The sequence below is a fragment of the Lotus japonicus genome, chromosome 1 (assembly GCF_012489685.1).
Source record: "Lotus japonicus ecotype B-129 chromosome 1, LjGifu_v1.2".
In the NCBI taxonomy this organism is placed as follows: Eukaryota; Viridiplantae; Streptophyta; class Magnoliopsida; order Fabales; family Fabaceae; genus Lotus; species Lotus japonicus.
This window is the reverse complement of record NC_080041.1, coordinates 4,016,362-4,034,133: the sequence shown is the minus strand read 5'-3', so window position 1 is coordinate 4,034,133 and position 17,772 is coordinate 4,016,362. Positions and strand designations below refer to the sequence as shown.

Sequence of the window (17,772 nt, the reverse complement as noted above, 5' to 3'; positions counted from 1 at the left end):
TGATGTAAATGAAACATGTTAAAAAAGTAACAAAATCCAATTAACAAAGGGAAGTATAGGTTGAATCAAGTGAATTGAATGCACAAAGTACAATTGCTATATGAAAATGAAACAGAGATTTGAGTTTGAGGGACCCCGTTTTCCTTTTGAGAGTATAATTACAACAGCAAAACAACTTCAGCACTTCACATTACAGAACATGGGTGTCCACCTGCTGATTGAATCAGTTCCTTCTAGGTGACACACTTGAGCTCCGACTTGGTAAATATAAGGAATTAATGGCCACTTTCACAATTCTTTCAATTGTTTCATATTCGTACCTACAAAGTTGTAATTCAAGGGCTTTTAATTCACTCATCCATACACAGTTTTCATTTTTGTTGTTGTGAAATATATATTAGCCAAACTATTTCATCAAAATATAAAATTAAGCTTGACTAATTAAGTTTCCCAAAAATATATATATATATATATATATATATATATATATATATATATCGTAATTAACTAGAGCTGAATATAAAACTTCAATAACAACATTAGATAAATTTAAGAAAAAGTAAATGAAATTAAACCATGTACCCTGTTTTCAAGTGAGATCCTTTCAGGTTGGCAACTTCAACTAAAGATGACATCCATTTCTGCACTTGCTCGGAGCCGAAGTTATTTTCATGCATAGCCATAGCACTGCCAAAACTATTTTTTTGATGCCTTATATCAGAAGCTTCCACTTTGTAAAAGATGGGCCAAACTAGTTGTTTTTTCTTCTCCATACGGTCTAAAATTGTGACAAGTTCATCCAGACAAAGTGAAGAAAATGCATAGTTTTCAGATAAAACAATGATTGAAAGCCATGATTTATCAATTGTTTCAACAAGGGATGGTGAAATTCGATCCTTGTCATCCTCCAATTTCTCATCATGCATGTTGATTTTAAATCTCTCCTGCTTCAAAGCATCATGGAGAAAATTAACAAAGGAGTTGCGGGTATCTCTTCCCAAAAAACTGAGGAAAACATCAGAGCGGTCTACGGTACCGATGACCCATTCCACAATCTTGTCCATACGTTCATATTCATACTTGTACTTGCCCCTTCATTGATTATCTTTGAATTAGAATTACTACTTCAATCTAATAAATTCAATCAATCTACATAACACAACAATATATATCCATGTTTTCTGATAACATTATTAAGGAGGATTTCCTAGCGCCCTGAGAAAGACTTCTTTTGTTACCGTAAAGTTGGTCATCAGATCAGGATGTTACAGTATAAAAGCTAAACTAAATCAAGTTAATAGAAATTTTGAAACATACCGTTTTATTTGAAGCTGCCATTCTTGGTAAGAACTGGTTGCTAGGGCCACCTTCCATTCTTCTATACTCTCAATCTGAGGCATATCTGGAAAGATATCTTTGGGTAATTCAGTCAAGGCTATTTTGATACTCTCACAATAGGCATCAGACGGATCAACGTCACAAAAGATTGGTAAAACCCTTTTTTTACACTGAATGATTTTGACAATTTCTCTAAGACAATAAGTAGAGGATGCGAAGTCTTTGGAGAAAACAACAATTACAACCCTTGATTCTTCCAATGCTTTGAGAATAGAGGAAATATTGTCGCCGCTCTTTAATCCATCGTGATCCATGAAGGTCTTGATCTTCTTTTCGCACAGAGCATTATAGAGGTTCCCTGTGAAGGTGTAACGTGTGTCTTCTCCTCTAAAACAGAGGAAAACATCGTAGCTCCATTTGGGTTTATGGTTGTGGGTGGCGAAGTCTCTGTCATCACCTTCATTCGCCATATATCTTCTACTCTATGTATGGTAGCTGAACGGAAGGAGTGAGTGACTTGACTTTGAGATTTGGTGAGAATAGTAAGGACTAAGGAGAGTAGATCTGTGTTATTGAGTTATCAGTTATGGGAGTGGGAACAATCCAGTTAAGTCAAACAAGTTGGACATAAAAATATGGTGTCTCTGTCTTCGATGGTTCCCACTTGCATCTTACCGTCAAACTTTTTTTTTTCATTTAATACTACTACCTCTGTATCTATTTAATTGTCAAAGGAGAAAAAAAAAAAAACACACATATTAAAAAGTGTATTTAATTTTGTTAAATTTTAGAAATGTATTATTTATTTACTAATTTTACCCTTTGAAATGTGTTTTATCTTTCCTCATTTATTGCTTCTATAAGAACACTATTAGGAAAAACATCAATATCAATATATATTAGAAAAGAAGAACTTCTATCAGATTGATTTAGCGACGTGTCATTCTCACGTTAATTCTCATAAAAAAAATTCACGTGTCATTCTCAGGTTAATTCTCATAAAAAAATACATTTTAAAATTTTCGATTTGATTAGAATTTAGGTTGTTTATTTCTTGATTTTATCTTAATTTATTTTTGATTGATTTATTTTTAGAGTATTAATTAATTTTTATGGTATTTTTATTAAATTTTTGGATTTTTAATTAATTCGGGATTTTATAAGTTTTTTTTGTGATTTGCTAGATTTTGATAGTTTTTATCTATATTTATTTAGTACCTTTTTACATTTTAGATTTGATTAGGATTTAGGTTGTTTATTTCAAGATTTTATCTTAATTTATCTTATTATTTATTTGTAGAGCATTAATTAATTTTTATTGTATTTTTTATTGAATTTTCAGATTTTTAATTAATTTAGGATTTTATGAGTTTTTATGGCGATTTGCTAGATTTTATCTATCTTTATTTGTTACCTTTTTAAATTTTATATTTAATTAGGATTTAGGTTGTTTTTTTCTTGATATTATCTTAATTTATCTTATTATTTATTTAATGTTAATTTCTGGAAATACTTTATTTTATTTTAGAATTATTTTTAGAGTAAAATAAAAACTCATAAAATCCTTAATTAAATAAAAATCCGAAAATTCAATAAAAATAACATAAAATTTAATTAATACTCTAAAAATAATTAATAAAAACTATCAAAATCTACCAAATCACAATAAAAACTCATAAAATTCCGAAATAAATAAAAATCCAAAAATTCAATAAAAATACCATAAAATTTTATTAATACTCCAAAAATAAAATTTTTCTTCACCTAAATTTATTTTCATAACAAATATTGAAACTTATTTTTAAAGGTAATTTTAAATCTGAGAAACTTTTTCATAATATATATATACCCATCAAACCCTCATCCTAAATCATCTTTTTTTCTGTATGGTGTTGTCTTAACAATTTATGGTGTTCTCTCAGCCGCATTCAGAAGTGTAAGGAAATATTCCTTTGTAATTTATTTCCATCTGTTTGTATAATAAGAATTTTTTATATAAGGTACCCAGAATTTTGAAACCAGGACAAGGAGCATAGCTTCTATCATAAGATCCAATGGTACAAGATGGTGCTAGACGAAGCTCATACTATAAAAGCGAAGCCTTTGCCCACATTACTTGTGCTTTATCCTCTCACTGTCAATGGTGTCTAATAGGAACGCTGATTCAGGTTTATCTTTCTAATTATTAGGCAAATATTATGTGTGTACTGATAGTTCTCTACAGAAATGAAATTCCTATCTTTCTCATTCATCTAAATTCAGTTTCTTTAATCGGCATGTCAGTGCTAATTAGTTAGGTGTTATAATGGATTTGTTGTTCATTAAGCAAAAAGAACTCACCGTCAGAACATTTTGGTGTTCTCTATTGCAGAAGGTTAAAACTACCATACCCCAGTTGTATCATACCTTAGTGACATGTACCAATTAAAATAGGTTTGACTGTTAGTTTTGACTTTCTTTTTTTTTCTTTTTTTTATATCTAAAAAAGAAAAATACATAAATGATAATTAAAATTGTCAGGTTGGGTTAAGTTAACCTAGTGTGGTTAACATTTATGATGATTTTGAATATCAACATTGCTATGGAAAATTGAGTTTTTTTTTTATTTTTCAGAAGAGGGATATTAGAAGGAGAGTTAGGGTTCATCTTCTGGGCTCTTCTTGACGGCGGCGGCGGTCGTTATTTGCACAGCGGTGACGAACGGTTCATCGCGACCAAGGGTTCATCGTGACCAAGGGTTCATCGCAACCAAGGGTTCATCGTGACCAAGGGTTCATCGCGACCAAGGGTTCTTTGATAGTCGCGACCAAGGGTTCATCGTCGGCGACCAAGGGTTCGTCGGCGGTGACTTTGTCTTCTACCATTTTCAGCGTGAACGTCTTAGGTCCCAAAAGCATATTCAGTCTATCGGAATTTTGTTTCCATTTTCTTGCATCATGTAGTTCTATCTGTTCCATCGTTGAACACAGTTTAGGGTTCCATATTTTTGCCCCTTGCATATGCTATAAGTTGATTGTGTTATTAGTTTGTTGAAATTTTGTTTCTTTGTGGATTTCACTGATTTAGGGTTTCTGATTAGTGCGGTATTATCCTTTCAATTGAATGAATTCTGGTTTTGGGGGATGTTTTAATTTGGGTGAAATGAATTTTCCATTATTATAAAAAACGAAGTGTTCCTCAATTTGATAGGGTTTAGGGAAAGTAAGAGGCACAAGGAAGAAGACCAGATGCATATAGGTCATCTGCTATTTACAAATTTTAATTCTTAATTGCAAAGTTGTTTGTTTGTGGTGAAAATTTCTTTGTTTTGTTGAGTTCATTGATTTAGAGTTTCTTATTAGTATGGGATTTTATTTTCACATGAATGAATTCTGGTTTTGAGGTGTCCATTCCTTTCCATTGTTGCAATCTCATAGGTAATGGAATGTAAGTCGCAAAAGCAAGAAGAACAGGTCCATATAGCTGATGAGATGGTTGTTGGTAATGGAAGTAACGAAGAATCTGGTCCAATGAAATTTAATGGGGAGGAAGATGGTTATGAGTTGAAAGAGGATGAATTGCCACCTGTGGATGAAGTTCCTATGAAATCTTCATATCGGCAATCAAGCGAGGTTGAGAAAGCACAGGTTAATAGCCTTAAGGAACATGGGGTTCGTACTTGCAATATATTGGGGTTGATGCTAGGGCAGGAAGGTTGCGAAGGTTTTGGTTTTTTTAAGAAGGATATGTACAATCATATTAACAAGAATAATTTGGTAGGGGTTGGTAACGGCGAAGCGGTTGCTGCTTCATCATATGTAGATGAAGATGAAGATGAAGATGTAGATGAAGGTGAAGACGGTGGACAATGAAGGGATGCTGGACTTAAAGCTGAATAAAATGTTGATTTAATGAAGTCCCATTTTTTTTTCTTATTAAGTTTTTGAATTCATTTTCTTTTGTACGCTGATATTAAGATTTAATTTTAGTAATGTACTTTTGGTGCGTCTAAGGCATGTTGCTGCCAATTTTGGATGATTTGGGTTGTTAAGTTTTGATAGAAATTTGTGTTGATAAATGGTCTTTACTTGGTTATTTTGATTTATCTAATGTCTATGGTTGTCCAGATTTTTTTGGTTAAAAAAAAGATGGAATTTCCATTTTTTCTTTGTTGAACCCAATTGGTGTACGTGAATGAATTTGGACAATATCAAAGTCAGTCAATGCATTTTATAGTCCTGAATTTAATAGCAATAAAAGGTGCCTAAAAAATGTAGTTGGGTGTTGAACCCAAGACCTGTGAGAATTTAAACCAAGCACAAACCGCTGAACTATGATGCCAATTTTGTACTTAATACTATAACATTTGTATTAGTAATGCCCTAAGTCGTATTTAAGATCAAAAAATGAAAGAAAAATGCACGGATCAAGATTCGAACCATGATCAATTGATTAATCTGCAGCCACAAATACCATTAGGATATAGGTAAAGACAATTAAAAATTTGCAAATCAATATATAATATCTTTTAAACCTTGCGTTAAAACATTTAAGTTTAAGGCATTAGATTAAGGGCATCAACCATAACTTCTTACCGTTCCATTCCCTTATTGCTTATTGGGTCTAAGTTTAAGGGATGAACCTTTCCCTCACATCTTAAAAGGGCTTAGTTTGAGGCATGAACCCTAACTTCCTATGATCCCCCTCCATGAGTGCTTAGTAATGGTTAGCTTAAGACATCAACCTTAACTTGTTATGATACCCTAAATATCCCTTCGTCCCTTATAGTCGCAATCAACCCTAAACTACCTTGACTACATTTGCCGTAGTGGTTATTCATGGTTAGTTTAGGGCATCAACCCTAACTTCCTTGAGTGGTCTGTTAATGGATAAATTAAGGTATCAACCCTAACTTCTAATGATACCCTAACTAACTCTTCGTCCCTTATGTTAATGCTTAGTCACCATTAGTTTTGGGTATCAACCCTAACTTCCTTTTTATTTTTTTGTAGTGCTTAGTCGGTGTTAGTTTTAGAGCGAGACGCACACCTTTCATATGCCGTTTGGAGAGTGCACCATCACTCTTCAAGATGTTGCCGTTCAGCTGAGACTAAAGATTGATGGGCAACCTGTTACCGGGGTGACATGGTGTGACTGGTCCGATCTCGTTATTCGTGCGCTAGGAGTCGTTCCACCGGCAGGTGCTATTAGAGGAAGTGGTTTAAACATGAAATGGTTAAACCAGTGTTTTAATTTTCAAAACCTAGGTGCACTTGCGTCGGCAGAAGCTGAATTTGCTGCAAGAGCATTCATTTTGCGCCTGATTGACACTTTCTTATTACCCGACCACACGGGATCACATGTGCCTCTAAGATATCTACTACTACTAGAGAATTTAGCTCTGGCCTCCACATACAGTTGGGGTTCGGCCGTGCTTGCAACTCTCTATCATGAGTTATGCCATGCAACCGGTTATGAACGACAAGAAATCGGTGGTTGTACTTATTTGCTCCAAATATGGACTTGGGAAAGGATTCCAATGACTGCCCCCGAAAGCATACCAATATTGCCACTCGGCCGCCCCCTCGCAGGAAGGTATGCACGTAATTTATAAGTAGTTATATTTATTTGTTCACATAAATGCGACAAAATAAGCCGTTAATAAATCTTTAATAAATTTTATTTCAGGTGGGGAGGAAACGTTGGTTGTCAAAAGAATCAAATTGATTTGTGGCGGATCAAACTTGACGAACTGAGAGCTGAAGACGTGAGTTAGTTATGCTAGTATTATATTATGCTAATATTATATTATTTTGATATCTTGTCTCAACCATTTTATGTTTATGTTCTTAATTTTTTTCGTCTAATTTAAATGTGTAGTTTGTGTGGAGGCCATACCCAGATCATGTTCTAAATTCGCTACCGGAACGGTGTCGGCAAAGTATGCACTTGTGGAGATCAGTTGTGCCAATAATATGCTACACCTTTGTTGAGTGGCACCAACCGGATAGAGTCTTGTAACAGTTTGGCATGTTTCAGGGGGTACTGGACCCACCATATCAAATTGATGAAATGCATAACATTTTCTTGTCGGGGAAGGAACAGGAAGATTGGGTTACAACCATGATGCTCTTTATACAGATGTGGGGGCAAAGACACCACAGGACGATTGAGCAACCCGTGGTTAATACGTTAGCTAGCCCTAACGACCCTTACATGAAGTGGTACGCCCAACATTCCATTCGTTGGCTGACGCGCCAAAGTTCGACAACAGGACAAATTGTGATGCTATATAACCTTTGCTTCTCTTTGTTCCTACGTTTGTAATTTTTGAAATACTAACTTTTTATTTTATTTACTAATGTAGGGTGAACACATTCATCATGTGTGGTATGGACTTTCTGACGTCGGTCGTGGTACGTATACACCTGAGGAAATGTAAAGCCAAGTCGCACCTTGACATGATTACTGTTCCTGCCGCGTCAGTTCAACCCATGCCTACGGACTTACCATGTCCCACACGTGCAGACGTACCACCTGTTGGAAGAGATGAAGCACAGGGTTTGGGCAAGAATTGGCAAGAGGTGCATGCTTAGGATGTGACTATACATGGAGGTACTCTACCACCTCGAGATGGTGAGTACTCATTGTATCCCCTACATCATGGTGATTCATACCGGCAGTACTTTTTTGGTGGTGGGTCGAGACCTCCTGCAAATGAGTTAGGGTCATCTGGTAGTTCCCAACACTACCAAGAGCCACATATGCAGATGTCGAAGTCACAACAATATTCTGGCTCACAGCCATACATTCCGAACATGCATTTCGGTGAATCACAGTCACAACAATATTTTCATCAGGAGCCTTAGCCGATTTATGACCAGTTTAGGACACCGGAAATGCAGCACATTGATCCCCAAGGATGGAGCAATGTACCTAGATGGGGAGGCGGTGATGTAAGTGAAGTGTTGGATATCCCCCGAGCTTCAGAAGTGTTGGATATCCCCCGAGCTTTTGAAGTGTTGGGCCCCTGACCATCATTCTGGAATGTTGCAAACCCAGATGAGATTAGCCATGCACAAGCTAGCTTTGTGTTTGACTTGAACCAAGCATCTAGAGTAGGAGACAATGAGCCCAACATCCAACATGGATTTTCTTACGGCCAAGGTAGCCAACATGAGAACGAAGCAGAACAGGAGGGTAGGCCATATCGAGTAGCGAGAGACACACCTTGGCCTAATTGCGGAATAGGATCCCACCGAACTCATCATTGATCTATTGTATTGTTTTTGTTAATTAATGAATAGAAGTGAAAATTATTAGTTTAATCATAAACTCATTTCTCATCTTGTTCATCATAATTAATACAACCTCATAACAGTTGCGTACTTCCACCACATTATTGGGGCAAACACAAAATCAACAAACATACAACAAACACAAGCAACCCAAACATAAAAACAACCCTCAAACACAAGAACATCCCTCACACACAAGAACAACATCTATCTCTGTAGCGAAACAGATCTGTAAGATAAAGGTTTGATCAGTGGTTGCATCTCTATGTTTTGATGATTACAATTAAGGTTTGTGATGATGAACAATTGTGGTACCCTAACGTTTGTCTTTTTAAGTTGTGACAAACAGGTTCTGAATCTGACCCAAGCCTATTCGTTCAGAAGAAGAAGAACCAAGGGCAAAGGACCAAAGAAAAGTTCAGGAAGATATGAATCTTCATCTGGTCAGAAGAAGTCATCTGGAAAGGAAGTCACTTGCTTCGAGTGCAAGGAATCTGGGCACTACAAGAGTGACTGTCCCAAGCTCAAGAAGGATAAGAGACCAAGAAAAGTCTTCAAGAAGAAAGCTCTCATAACCTTTGATGCAACTGATTCTGATGAAGCTGAGTCAGAAGAAGATGAAGCTGTGGAGGCTCTAATGGCTACCACTAGCAAAGGTGCTGGAGCTTCAGAAGATGATTCAGACTCTGAGGATGATGATGAGGTATTCTCTAACTTTTCTCTATCTGAGCTAAGAACTGCCTTATCTGAAATAATGAAGAAACATGATATTCTGCTAAATAAGCATAAAGAACTCAAAAAGAAATATGCTGCTAAAACCAGTTCTATAGAAGTTCATGAGAAGTCAGTCTCTGAACTCATGGATGAAAACTATATTCTTGTTAATGACAATGCTGTTCTTCGTGCTAAAAATGATGTGCTAGAAGATCAACTTGCATCATCTGATGTTAAGTATGAGACAAAATATGAGAAAGCGTTTCAAAAGTTCCTTGCAAAGGGCATAGACAGAAGTCTTATGGCTTCAATGATCTATGGCATGAGCAGAAATGGGAACAATGGCCTTGGCTACTTTCAATCCATGGAAGATAAGTCATCTGAGCCCAAACGCGAACCATTGCATAAGCATTTCGTTCCCGCTGGCACGGTCATTCCAGAGAAGGTTAAACCAAAGATGGTGAAACCAAAGGGAAAGTTCAAACTTGACATGTCTAGATACTATACTCAGGTTCCTATGCATTATCCTCCTGTTGCACCCAAAGTTCCAAGAACTTCTGGGAAAACTAACAAGAAAGGACCCAAGATATGGGTACCTAAAACAAAAATTATTCCTGTTGCAGACATCTTATGCAGCTCAGTTAAGACACCTGTCATGGTACCTGGACAATGGATGCTCGCGACACATGACGGGCACAAGGTCTATATTCCAAGAACTGACACCGCTTAAGTCAGGAGGAGACGTTGGCTTTGGAGGAAACCATAAGGGAAAAATTATTGGAAAAGGTTCCATAGGAGATGGAAAAACTCCAGTTATCAATGATGTACTTCTGGTGGAAGGATTATTTCACAACTTGCTCTCCATAAGCCAAATTGCTGACAAAGGTTACGATGTGATCTTCAATCAAACTGGATGCAAAGCTGTTAGTCAAATAGATGGATCTGTTTTGTTCTCTGGGAAGAGGAAATATGATATTTACAAAATCAGATCCTCTGAACTGCTATCTCAGAAGGTCAAGTGTCTCATGTCAGTTAATGAAGAGCAATGGATCTGGCACAGACGTCTAGGACATGCAAGTCTCAGAAAAATCTCTCAACTTAGCAAGCTAAATCTCGTCAGAGGATTGCCTCATCTGAAGTACTCATCAGAGGCTCTGTGTGAAGCTTGTCAGAAGGGAAAATTCACCAAGAAGCCTTTTAAAGCAAAGAATGTAGTATCTACAACAAGGCCCCTTGAGCTACTTCACATTGTTGGGTCCAGGTGGGCCAGCATCCTGCCTGCAGGTAGCATTCGAAACGGGGCGCTGTCTGCTACGCTATAAGAAATAACGTTGCGCCCTCACTAACACCAATTGGTTTTGGCGTAGTGGTAAGCGCGTGATCCTACAAGTGGTATCAGAGCCAGGTCCCGTGTTCGAATCCCACGGAAGGCATGCTGTGCAGCTAGTTTGGCTGGCAGGTGCTGGGGGGGATTGTTGGGTCCAGGTGGGCCAGCATTCTGCCTGCAGGTAGCATTCGAAACGGGGCGCTGTCTGCTACGCTATAAGAAATAACGTTGCGCCCTCACTAACACCAATTGGTTTTGGCGTAGTGGTAAGCGCGTGATCCTACAAGATCTTCGACTCGATTGAGGCTCAGTCAAGTCCATCTCATTTCTTATTCGAGTTGACCTAGGACGACCCTTCGCCCTAGCGGTGGACAGATCTGGAACAATTCGATCCCCTTCCCTCGTTGGCATGTTCAGATCATTGCCAATGGGATACCACTGTCCCTGATACGCATCCAATATGCTCTGGAGCGTATAAACAGGGTCCACCAAACTCCAATAGTCTAAACTTTGATGCATACAGGCAGCGATTGCGTGGTCACATGGATACTTGAATGTTTGAAAGCGCCCACATTCGCATGTTCTATTGTCCAACCGCAGAGACCAGACATACCCATTGCGATGCCTGCGCAGGTTAAAACCTTCCTCCATCTCAAACCTTGTCCTATCGATGTTGTACGTGCGCACGATATGAGCACCTACGAGTAGAACATTCTTTTCTATGACTACAATGATCTTTTTACAGAATATGTGGCCAGCGGCCTTTTCACGAGCTGCTGCCTGACCTTTCTGAACAAAGTAATCCACTATCCTCCCGTATGTGCATTTCACCAATGCAGTTATAGGCATGTTTCTTGCACCCTTCAACACTTTGTTAACGACCTCAAATAAGTTTGTTGTCATATGGCCATATCGACGCCCGCCCTCATCGCATGCTCGATTCCATGTCTGATTGTCGATGCGGTCAATCCAATCTCAGATAGCTGGACTTATTCCTCGAAACCGGCGGAGTTGTCTCTGAAAAAGATATGGACAAGGCTCGTAACCTGCACATTTTAAAACAAATACAATCAACTTGACATTTAACCAATTCAAGTTTGAATAAATGAAGATATGCATGAGGCTTACCCATATTGATCAGGTCAAGCTTGTGCTTCTGATTCTTGAACGTACGATTAAAATTGCTGGCAATGTGGCGGATGCAGTAAACATGATAAACGTTTGGTGGTTGCCACCCGTTAGCGGGATTACGTATTGTCGCCTTGATGCCAGCGTGTCTGTCAGATATCAAACATATACCCTGTTTTTGGGTGACCTTCATACGTATCAAACGTAGAAACCATGACCAGGAGCTCAGATTTTCCCCCTCGACAATTGCAAATGCAATTGGCAAAACATTGTTGTTCCCGTCCTGTGTTGTTGCAATGAGTAAAGTTCCACTATACTTGCCGTAGAGCCATGTCCCATCAATCTGTATCACAGGCTTGCAGTACTCGAAAGCATCACAACATTGTTTGAAGGTCCAAAACACACGTTTAAATGTCTTCGAACCAACAACTACATTACCATTACAGTCGATAATGTCACTCGTGGATACTGCGTAATAGGACCCAGGGGAAAACCGAAGCATATAATTCAGCCATATAGGGAGCAAGTCATATGACTCTTCCCAATCACCAAAGATCTGTGCAACCACTCTCTGCTTCTCTTTCCAGGCTTTAAAGTACGATACTTTATACCTGAGCACACCGGTAATCCTCTCTTGAATAAGAGAAACAGGTACAGTAGGTTGGGTACGTACCATCTCTGTGACATTAGAACAAAATCATAATTTACTATGTATTTTTAAGGGTAACAAAATAATAATCATGAGAAAACATTGTACCAAGAATAAATGAACAGATAAAGTCGGATGTCATCTTCTTATGGTCCTGCGACACTATCGTATTGATGCACGTATGCAGACCGCTCCACCTAGTTACCGTCCAGATTCCAGTTTTTTTAGAACACATGGCCCTCAACTTCCAAGAGCACCCATTCGGACATTTTGCCACAAAGTATGTGGGTTTGGATTCAGCCACAATATAAGTTATATTTAGCTTAAAACAATAATGCTTGAGGGCCATCTGAACATCTTTCTTGGTCTCAAAACACTGATTTATATATAATTCATCACCTAGCTGCCACGATGTCTGATCATCCCCGCCAGTATAGAAATATGTCTCTTCATCGGGGTGTTCCCAGTTAATATATGAATAGTGTGGAGACTCATTCCAAAATGGGGTTGGGACGCCTGTAACAAAGAAGATTTATACAAGATACGATATATGGATAAATACAATACCTAAAGAGTTAAAGTGACTATACATACCATGCGTTTCAGGAGAAACATTCACCGGCGTCGGTAATCCAATAGGAGGTCCGGGATTGCCGTCAGAGCCACCCTCGTCCGAGTCGGACGAGTCACCTCTGTCACCCAATCTTTCATCTTCATCATGATCATCTGAAGATAAAATCTCCTCACCATCCACATTATCAGCGTCATGGTAGTCATAATCGTCATCCAAATTCACTGTGTCATCACCCAAATGAACAGCCTCCTCAACGCCACGGCTACCACTAGCTTTTTGAGCGAATGTCTCATGCGCACTTATCGAATTGGTTGAGGCCGGTATTGATGAACTTCCAGCTTCAGCAATATCAACGTATAACTCGAGCGTTGTCATGAAAGATTGCTGACGAAATCCATCCATCATGACATTCACGTCTTGAGTATCAACTAGCTCAAGAGGTGAAAAAAAGATGGGATTTGAGTTAGTCATAAATCTGCAAATGACTCTAGAAATGATTTGGTTTCTTTGGAGCTTTAACTTCTCATGGATTTTCCTCTTCAAGTGGTCGAATGTGATGTTGCATTTGAGATGCATGGGCCTAGCTTGACCTTCAAAAATGACACCTTGGTTGCCATTGAAAACTCTACCTCCAGAATACACAAAAGCAATGACCTTATCCATCTTTGGTGATTTTTTAGCTATTAGAACGTATGAAGTTTTGGAGAAAATTCGCAAATGGTGTTGAGAAGAAATCTGGTTCGGAGAGCTTGGTTTTATAACTGGGGTTTGTAAACTATATTTTTTAATGCATTCGCAATAAAGCATTTGAATGCCTGTCAACACAGCATTCGCATGCCTGCTTGCGAATGGCTTGTCTCCTGTCTGCATGTCACCCATCAGCTGAAAACACGCCATTCCATGTCAGCCATTCGCAATAAAGCATTCGAATCCTTTGTCTCCAGATTCCCACATGCATATTCTCACATGCACGTCAGAAAGGTACCAAATTCCTCTTTGTCTTATTAGCATTCGCAAGGAATCTTACGAATGCCTACTATTCCTGTCAGCTCACTTCTGAACACTGAAAAAGCAACCGGAAAAGTAGTTTGTCTTACTAGCATTTGCAAGGAATCTTCCGAATGCCTAAAAATCCATGTCAAAAACTACCCCAGACATCTAATTAATTTTTTTTTCACCCCCTTTTTCCAATTAATAATATTTTTTACGCCATTCAGAAAAAAAAGCCGACATTTTTCTTGTAATGTGGTTGACTCCAACAGGCACTGTTGGCATTGCCAAGAAGCAGGTATGTTGTAATGCTGAAAATTAAAGCTGTTTTTTTTCCTTCCCCACTTTGAATGCATAAGTAAAAATGGTCAAAGATAATAGTGTGCTGGATGCATGATGGAAATTTCGTTACCTCTCAGAGGGCCTCTCTTCTTGTTTCTTGGAGATCAATGTTCTTTGACAGTCCACAGATGGCATTTTATATGTTCTTCACAAAGCTTTGAAAAATTATTTAGCGTCTGGTGGAAACGCAACAAACAGACTTTCATTCAATTCATTACAAGAATTTCATTTACTTTTTATTTTGAAATGTATGCTAATGTTTATTTGTACTATTGCTATTTTATATCCAAACATAGTTTTTCTTCATGTACATCTCAAATCAATCAAACCATTGTCATGCTCTTTGGCGTATTGCTATCATGTACTACCTCCGGTCCTATTTATAAGCAACAAAAAAAAATTGACATAGTTTAAGAAATGTAGTTAAACTAGATAAAATGCATTAAATATGTCTTGAATCAAAATAAACTTCCAAAATTACCCTTTGTTATTAGTGTTGGAAAGTGGGAAAGAGAGAGAATAATTAATGAGACGCATTTAACAAGTTAGAATTAATAAGAGCATCATGGGAAAAAAATAATTAATATAACTCAAACTTTCATTTGATTCTTATAAAAAGGACAAAAAAATTTCTTCTCTTTCATTCTTATAAATAGGACCGGAGGTAGTACATTAAAGTGCGCTAAAAACATTTATTTTACATTAAGTTTGATGATGAAAATTTTCATTAAAGTCTCACAAGCTATGCAGATAATATGGTATCTTCTATTTGGGCAACTTTATGTTTTGGCCAACCATCTTCGTATAGATCGATCCAACCCTATTACGGTGATGGCGTCCCTAAAAGAGGTATATAACAATTTTCTCGCATCATTGATAGGAGAATCTGAGTATAAGAGAACTATTTTCTACTCAGATTCAAATATTGTATTTCTATAATATTATCCTAATTCTAAAAATACAATATCTGAATCTGAGTAAAGATGTAAATTCTCTTATACCAAAATTCTCCTATATCATCTACTATAAACTTGAACACGGTTCTAATTTATAGCGATTGTAATATTTTTCAGGCAGCTCGTGCAGTTGTGAAAAACAATATATCCCTGATAATCTTTCTGAGGGTACCAGGTCTAAGAGTGGAAGACTACTCCCTTTCAACAAAGTAATTATCTAGCCTCGCTTTCTTTACATTGTATAATTTGAGTGATTTTTCCCAAGCATAAGGGCTGCATTTTATTATATGTACTTATCGTTCACTATTTTTCGATGATCATGTCCATAAGTTGGTGGATATTGAGAATACATGAATTTTATCATTTTCAATTTTCATTCACTGTAGTCAATTACACTTCATATCCCATAAATTCTTTACTTCTTATGCAGGGTTTTGATCATTTAGCACTGCAATCCTGCCTTCCAATTGTTCCAATGGTCCTAACAGGTACTCATCTAGCATGGAGGAAAGGCGGCTTGCGCATTCGGCCGACGCCTCTCACTGTCAAATATCTTCCTCCAATAAGTACTCAAAATTGGAAGGCTGACAAGATTGATGACTATGTCAAAATGGTGCATAACCTCTATGCTGAACACCTTCCTGAGGCTCAGAGGCCTCTACTTTGAAATGCTAATACCATGTTTGGTTCCATTTTGAAACGTTCTAAAACCCCTTATGGTTAAAAGCTATAGGTCTTCGCTTCTGAGCTGAGTGAACTTGAACTTCAACGGATATTAGGACTCAGTACCAATTTTTAGTCGAGGTACCTCTTCCTTGTAACTTGAGTGAGGTACCTCTGAAAAGGAGGTCATGTTATATAACTGTTGTAATACGCATAAATTGGTTTCAACAAATTATAGAGCTAAATTCCTTTTGCTTGCAAAAAAGCTTACCTTGAATGCTTAATCTATTTAGTCACCTCCAATTCTTCCTTGGGTGAATGGTCACTTTGGTCCCTATTGTTTCACACGTCGGGCACTTTGGTCCCTATTCTATGAAAACGTCGTCCGTGGTCCCTGATGTTGCAAATCGTCGATCACGTTGGTCCCTGGCTCTGCTCCCCTTAGTGAACGTTAACGGGACGGCTGATTTGGCACGTTAAGTGCCCCACTGGCCGTGCCACGTGGATTGGAATGTTGGGGGAAACTTAGAAGCTTCAATTTAGTCCCTGTGAACCTTATATGAAAAGAAGAACCCTAGAACAGACCAGAATCTCCAAATTGGAAAAGAAAACCATCATAAAATGGAACAAAAATGTTGAGTGAAAGTAACAGAACAAAAACATTTCCAACCAAAACAACACAAAATGATAATCAGTATTCAGAACTAGGTAACAAAATTAAGGAAAATCAATCATCCGTAAAAACTGCAGCACTTCAATGTTGTTGTCACCAGGTGGATTAGAAGCACCATTCCTTGGAACATGTAGATTTTCTCGCATCTAGTATAGCGATTGATGATGAAAATGTTAAAGGTTGGTTTTTTATACTTGTTGGATCAAACCCATAAGACCCTTTGAGCTTTTTCAGAAGAAATACCCACCCAGATGTTAAAATGATGATCAGGGACAGTGAAAATTGACTGAAGAGACAAAATGTTTGAAATTTCCACAAAAAATATTGAAAAAAAGAACTCAAAATAGAAACCAAAGATACAAATAAGGTGAGAATCGAAGATGAAAAATTGAGAATAAGAAGAATCAAATGTGAACAGTCACTCACCACCAAACCCATCTTCATCTTCACCTTTTCCCTCTTGGTTGTGAACAACAACCCAAGCTTCTTCCTTTTTCTTGTAACAAAACCCACAAAATCTCTGCTCTCAAAAACCTAGTAACAAAATCCAATTTCTGAAACCCACCCACTCTATCCCCTTTCTACACATCCATACGTCCAGATCCATGAAGCCACCACACATCCTTGGAAACGTGGCAACCGACGTGATTTCGACCCAGCCCCAATTTGCAGCAACCCATGAACCCACGAAGGTCCTGGTGCCAAGACAGTGCCTTCTCCATCCTCCTCTGCCACTGCATCGTCTTTGTCAAACTCAAAGATCTGGGTTGTTAAAGGTTGAATTTTCATTTAGGTGGTATGGTTTCATTTTCTGGGTTTCCCCTTTGTTTGGAATTTGGTTTTTCCTTTTTCATTGATTTGTGTTTTTCAATTGTCTTTCTCCTTCAAATTCTCTTTGGCTTCTGAAATTTTCTTCTGTGATGATGGTCCTCGTTGATAAAGAGATTGAAGCTTGATGGGGTCTTTGGCGGTGGGAGTGAGGAGGAAGATGATGATGGAAAGATTGAAGCATTTCAGATTTGGAGATTTTGTCTTAAGGACTAAATTGAAGTTTCTAAGTTTCTCTAAAAAAAAAATCTCAATATTCAAATCCACGTGGCACGGCCAGTGGGGCACTTAACGTGCCAAATCAGCCGTCTCG

General features: G+C 37.8%; 1 protein-coding gene and 1 pseudogene across 1 annotated transcript; one reads left to right on the top strand and one right to left on the bottom strand.

Moving 5' to 3' along the window:
- On the bottom strand, window positions 1-1,934 carry LOC130733125 (uncharacterized). Its single transcript, XM_057585207.1, has 3 exons — window positions 1,318-1,934; window positions 583-1,092; window positions 1-320 (listed from the first exon to the last, which is right to left on the bottom strand). Exons 1-3 carry the CDS (start codon window positions 1,806-1,808, stop codon window positions 224-226), a joined length of 1,098 nt encoding a protein of 365 aa, XP_057441190.1. The 5' UTR covers window positions 1,809-1,934; the 3' UTR covers window positions 1-223.
- An 11,790-nt stretch (window positions 1,935-13,724) lies between these two features.
- Window positions 13,725-15,962, top strand: LOC130732814 (1-acyl-sn-glycerol-3-phosphate acyltransferase-like; annotated as a pseudogene).
- The last annotated feature ends 1,810 nt before the right edge of the window (window positions 15,963-17,772 follow it).

Excerpts from the sequence above, each read along its gene's own strand:
- LOC130733125 (XM_057585207.1), bottom strand. The coding sequence starts at position 1,808 with ATGGCGAATGAAGGTGATGACAGAGACTTCGCCACCCACAACCATAAA. Across the intron at positions 1,093-1,317 it reads TGGCAGCTTCAAATAAAACG|GGGCAAGTACAAGTATGAAT; the intron begins GTATGTTTCAAA and ends TAATCAATGAAG. Across the intron at positions 321-582 it reads GGATCTCACTTGAAAACAGG|GTACGAATATGAAACAATTG; the intron begins GTACATGGTTTA and ends ACAACTTTGTAG.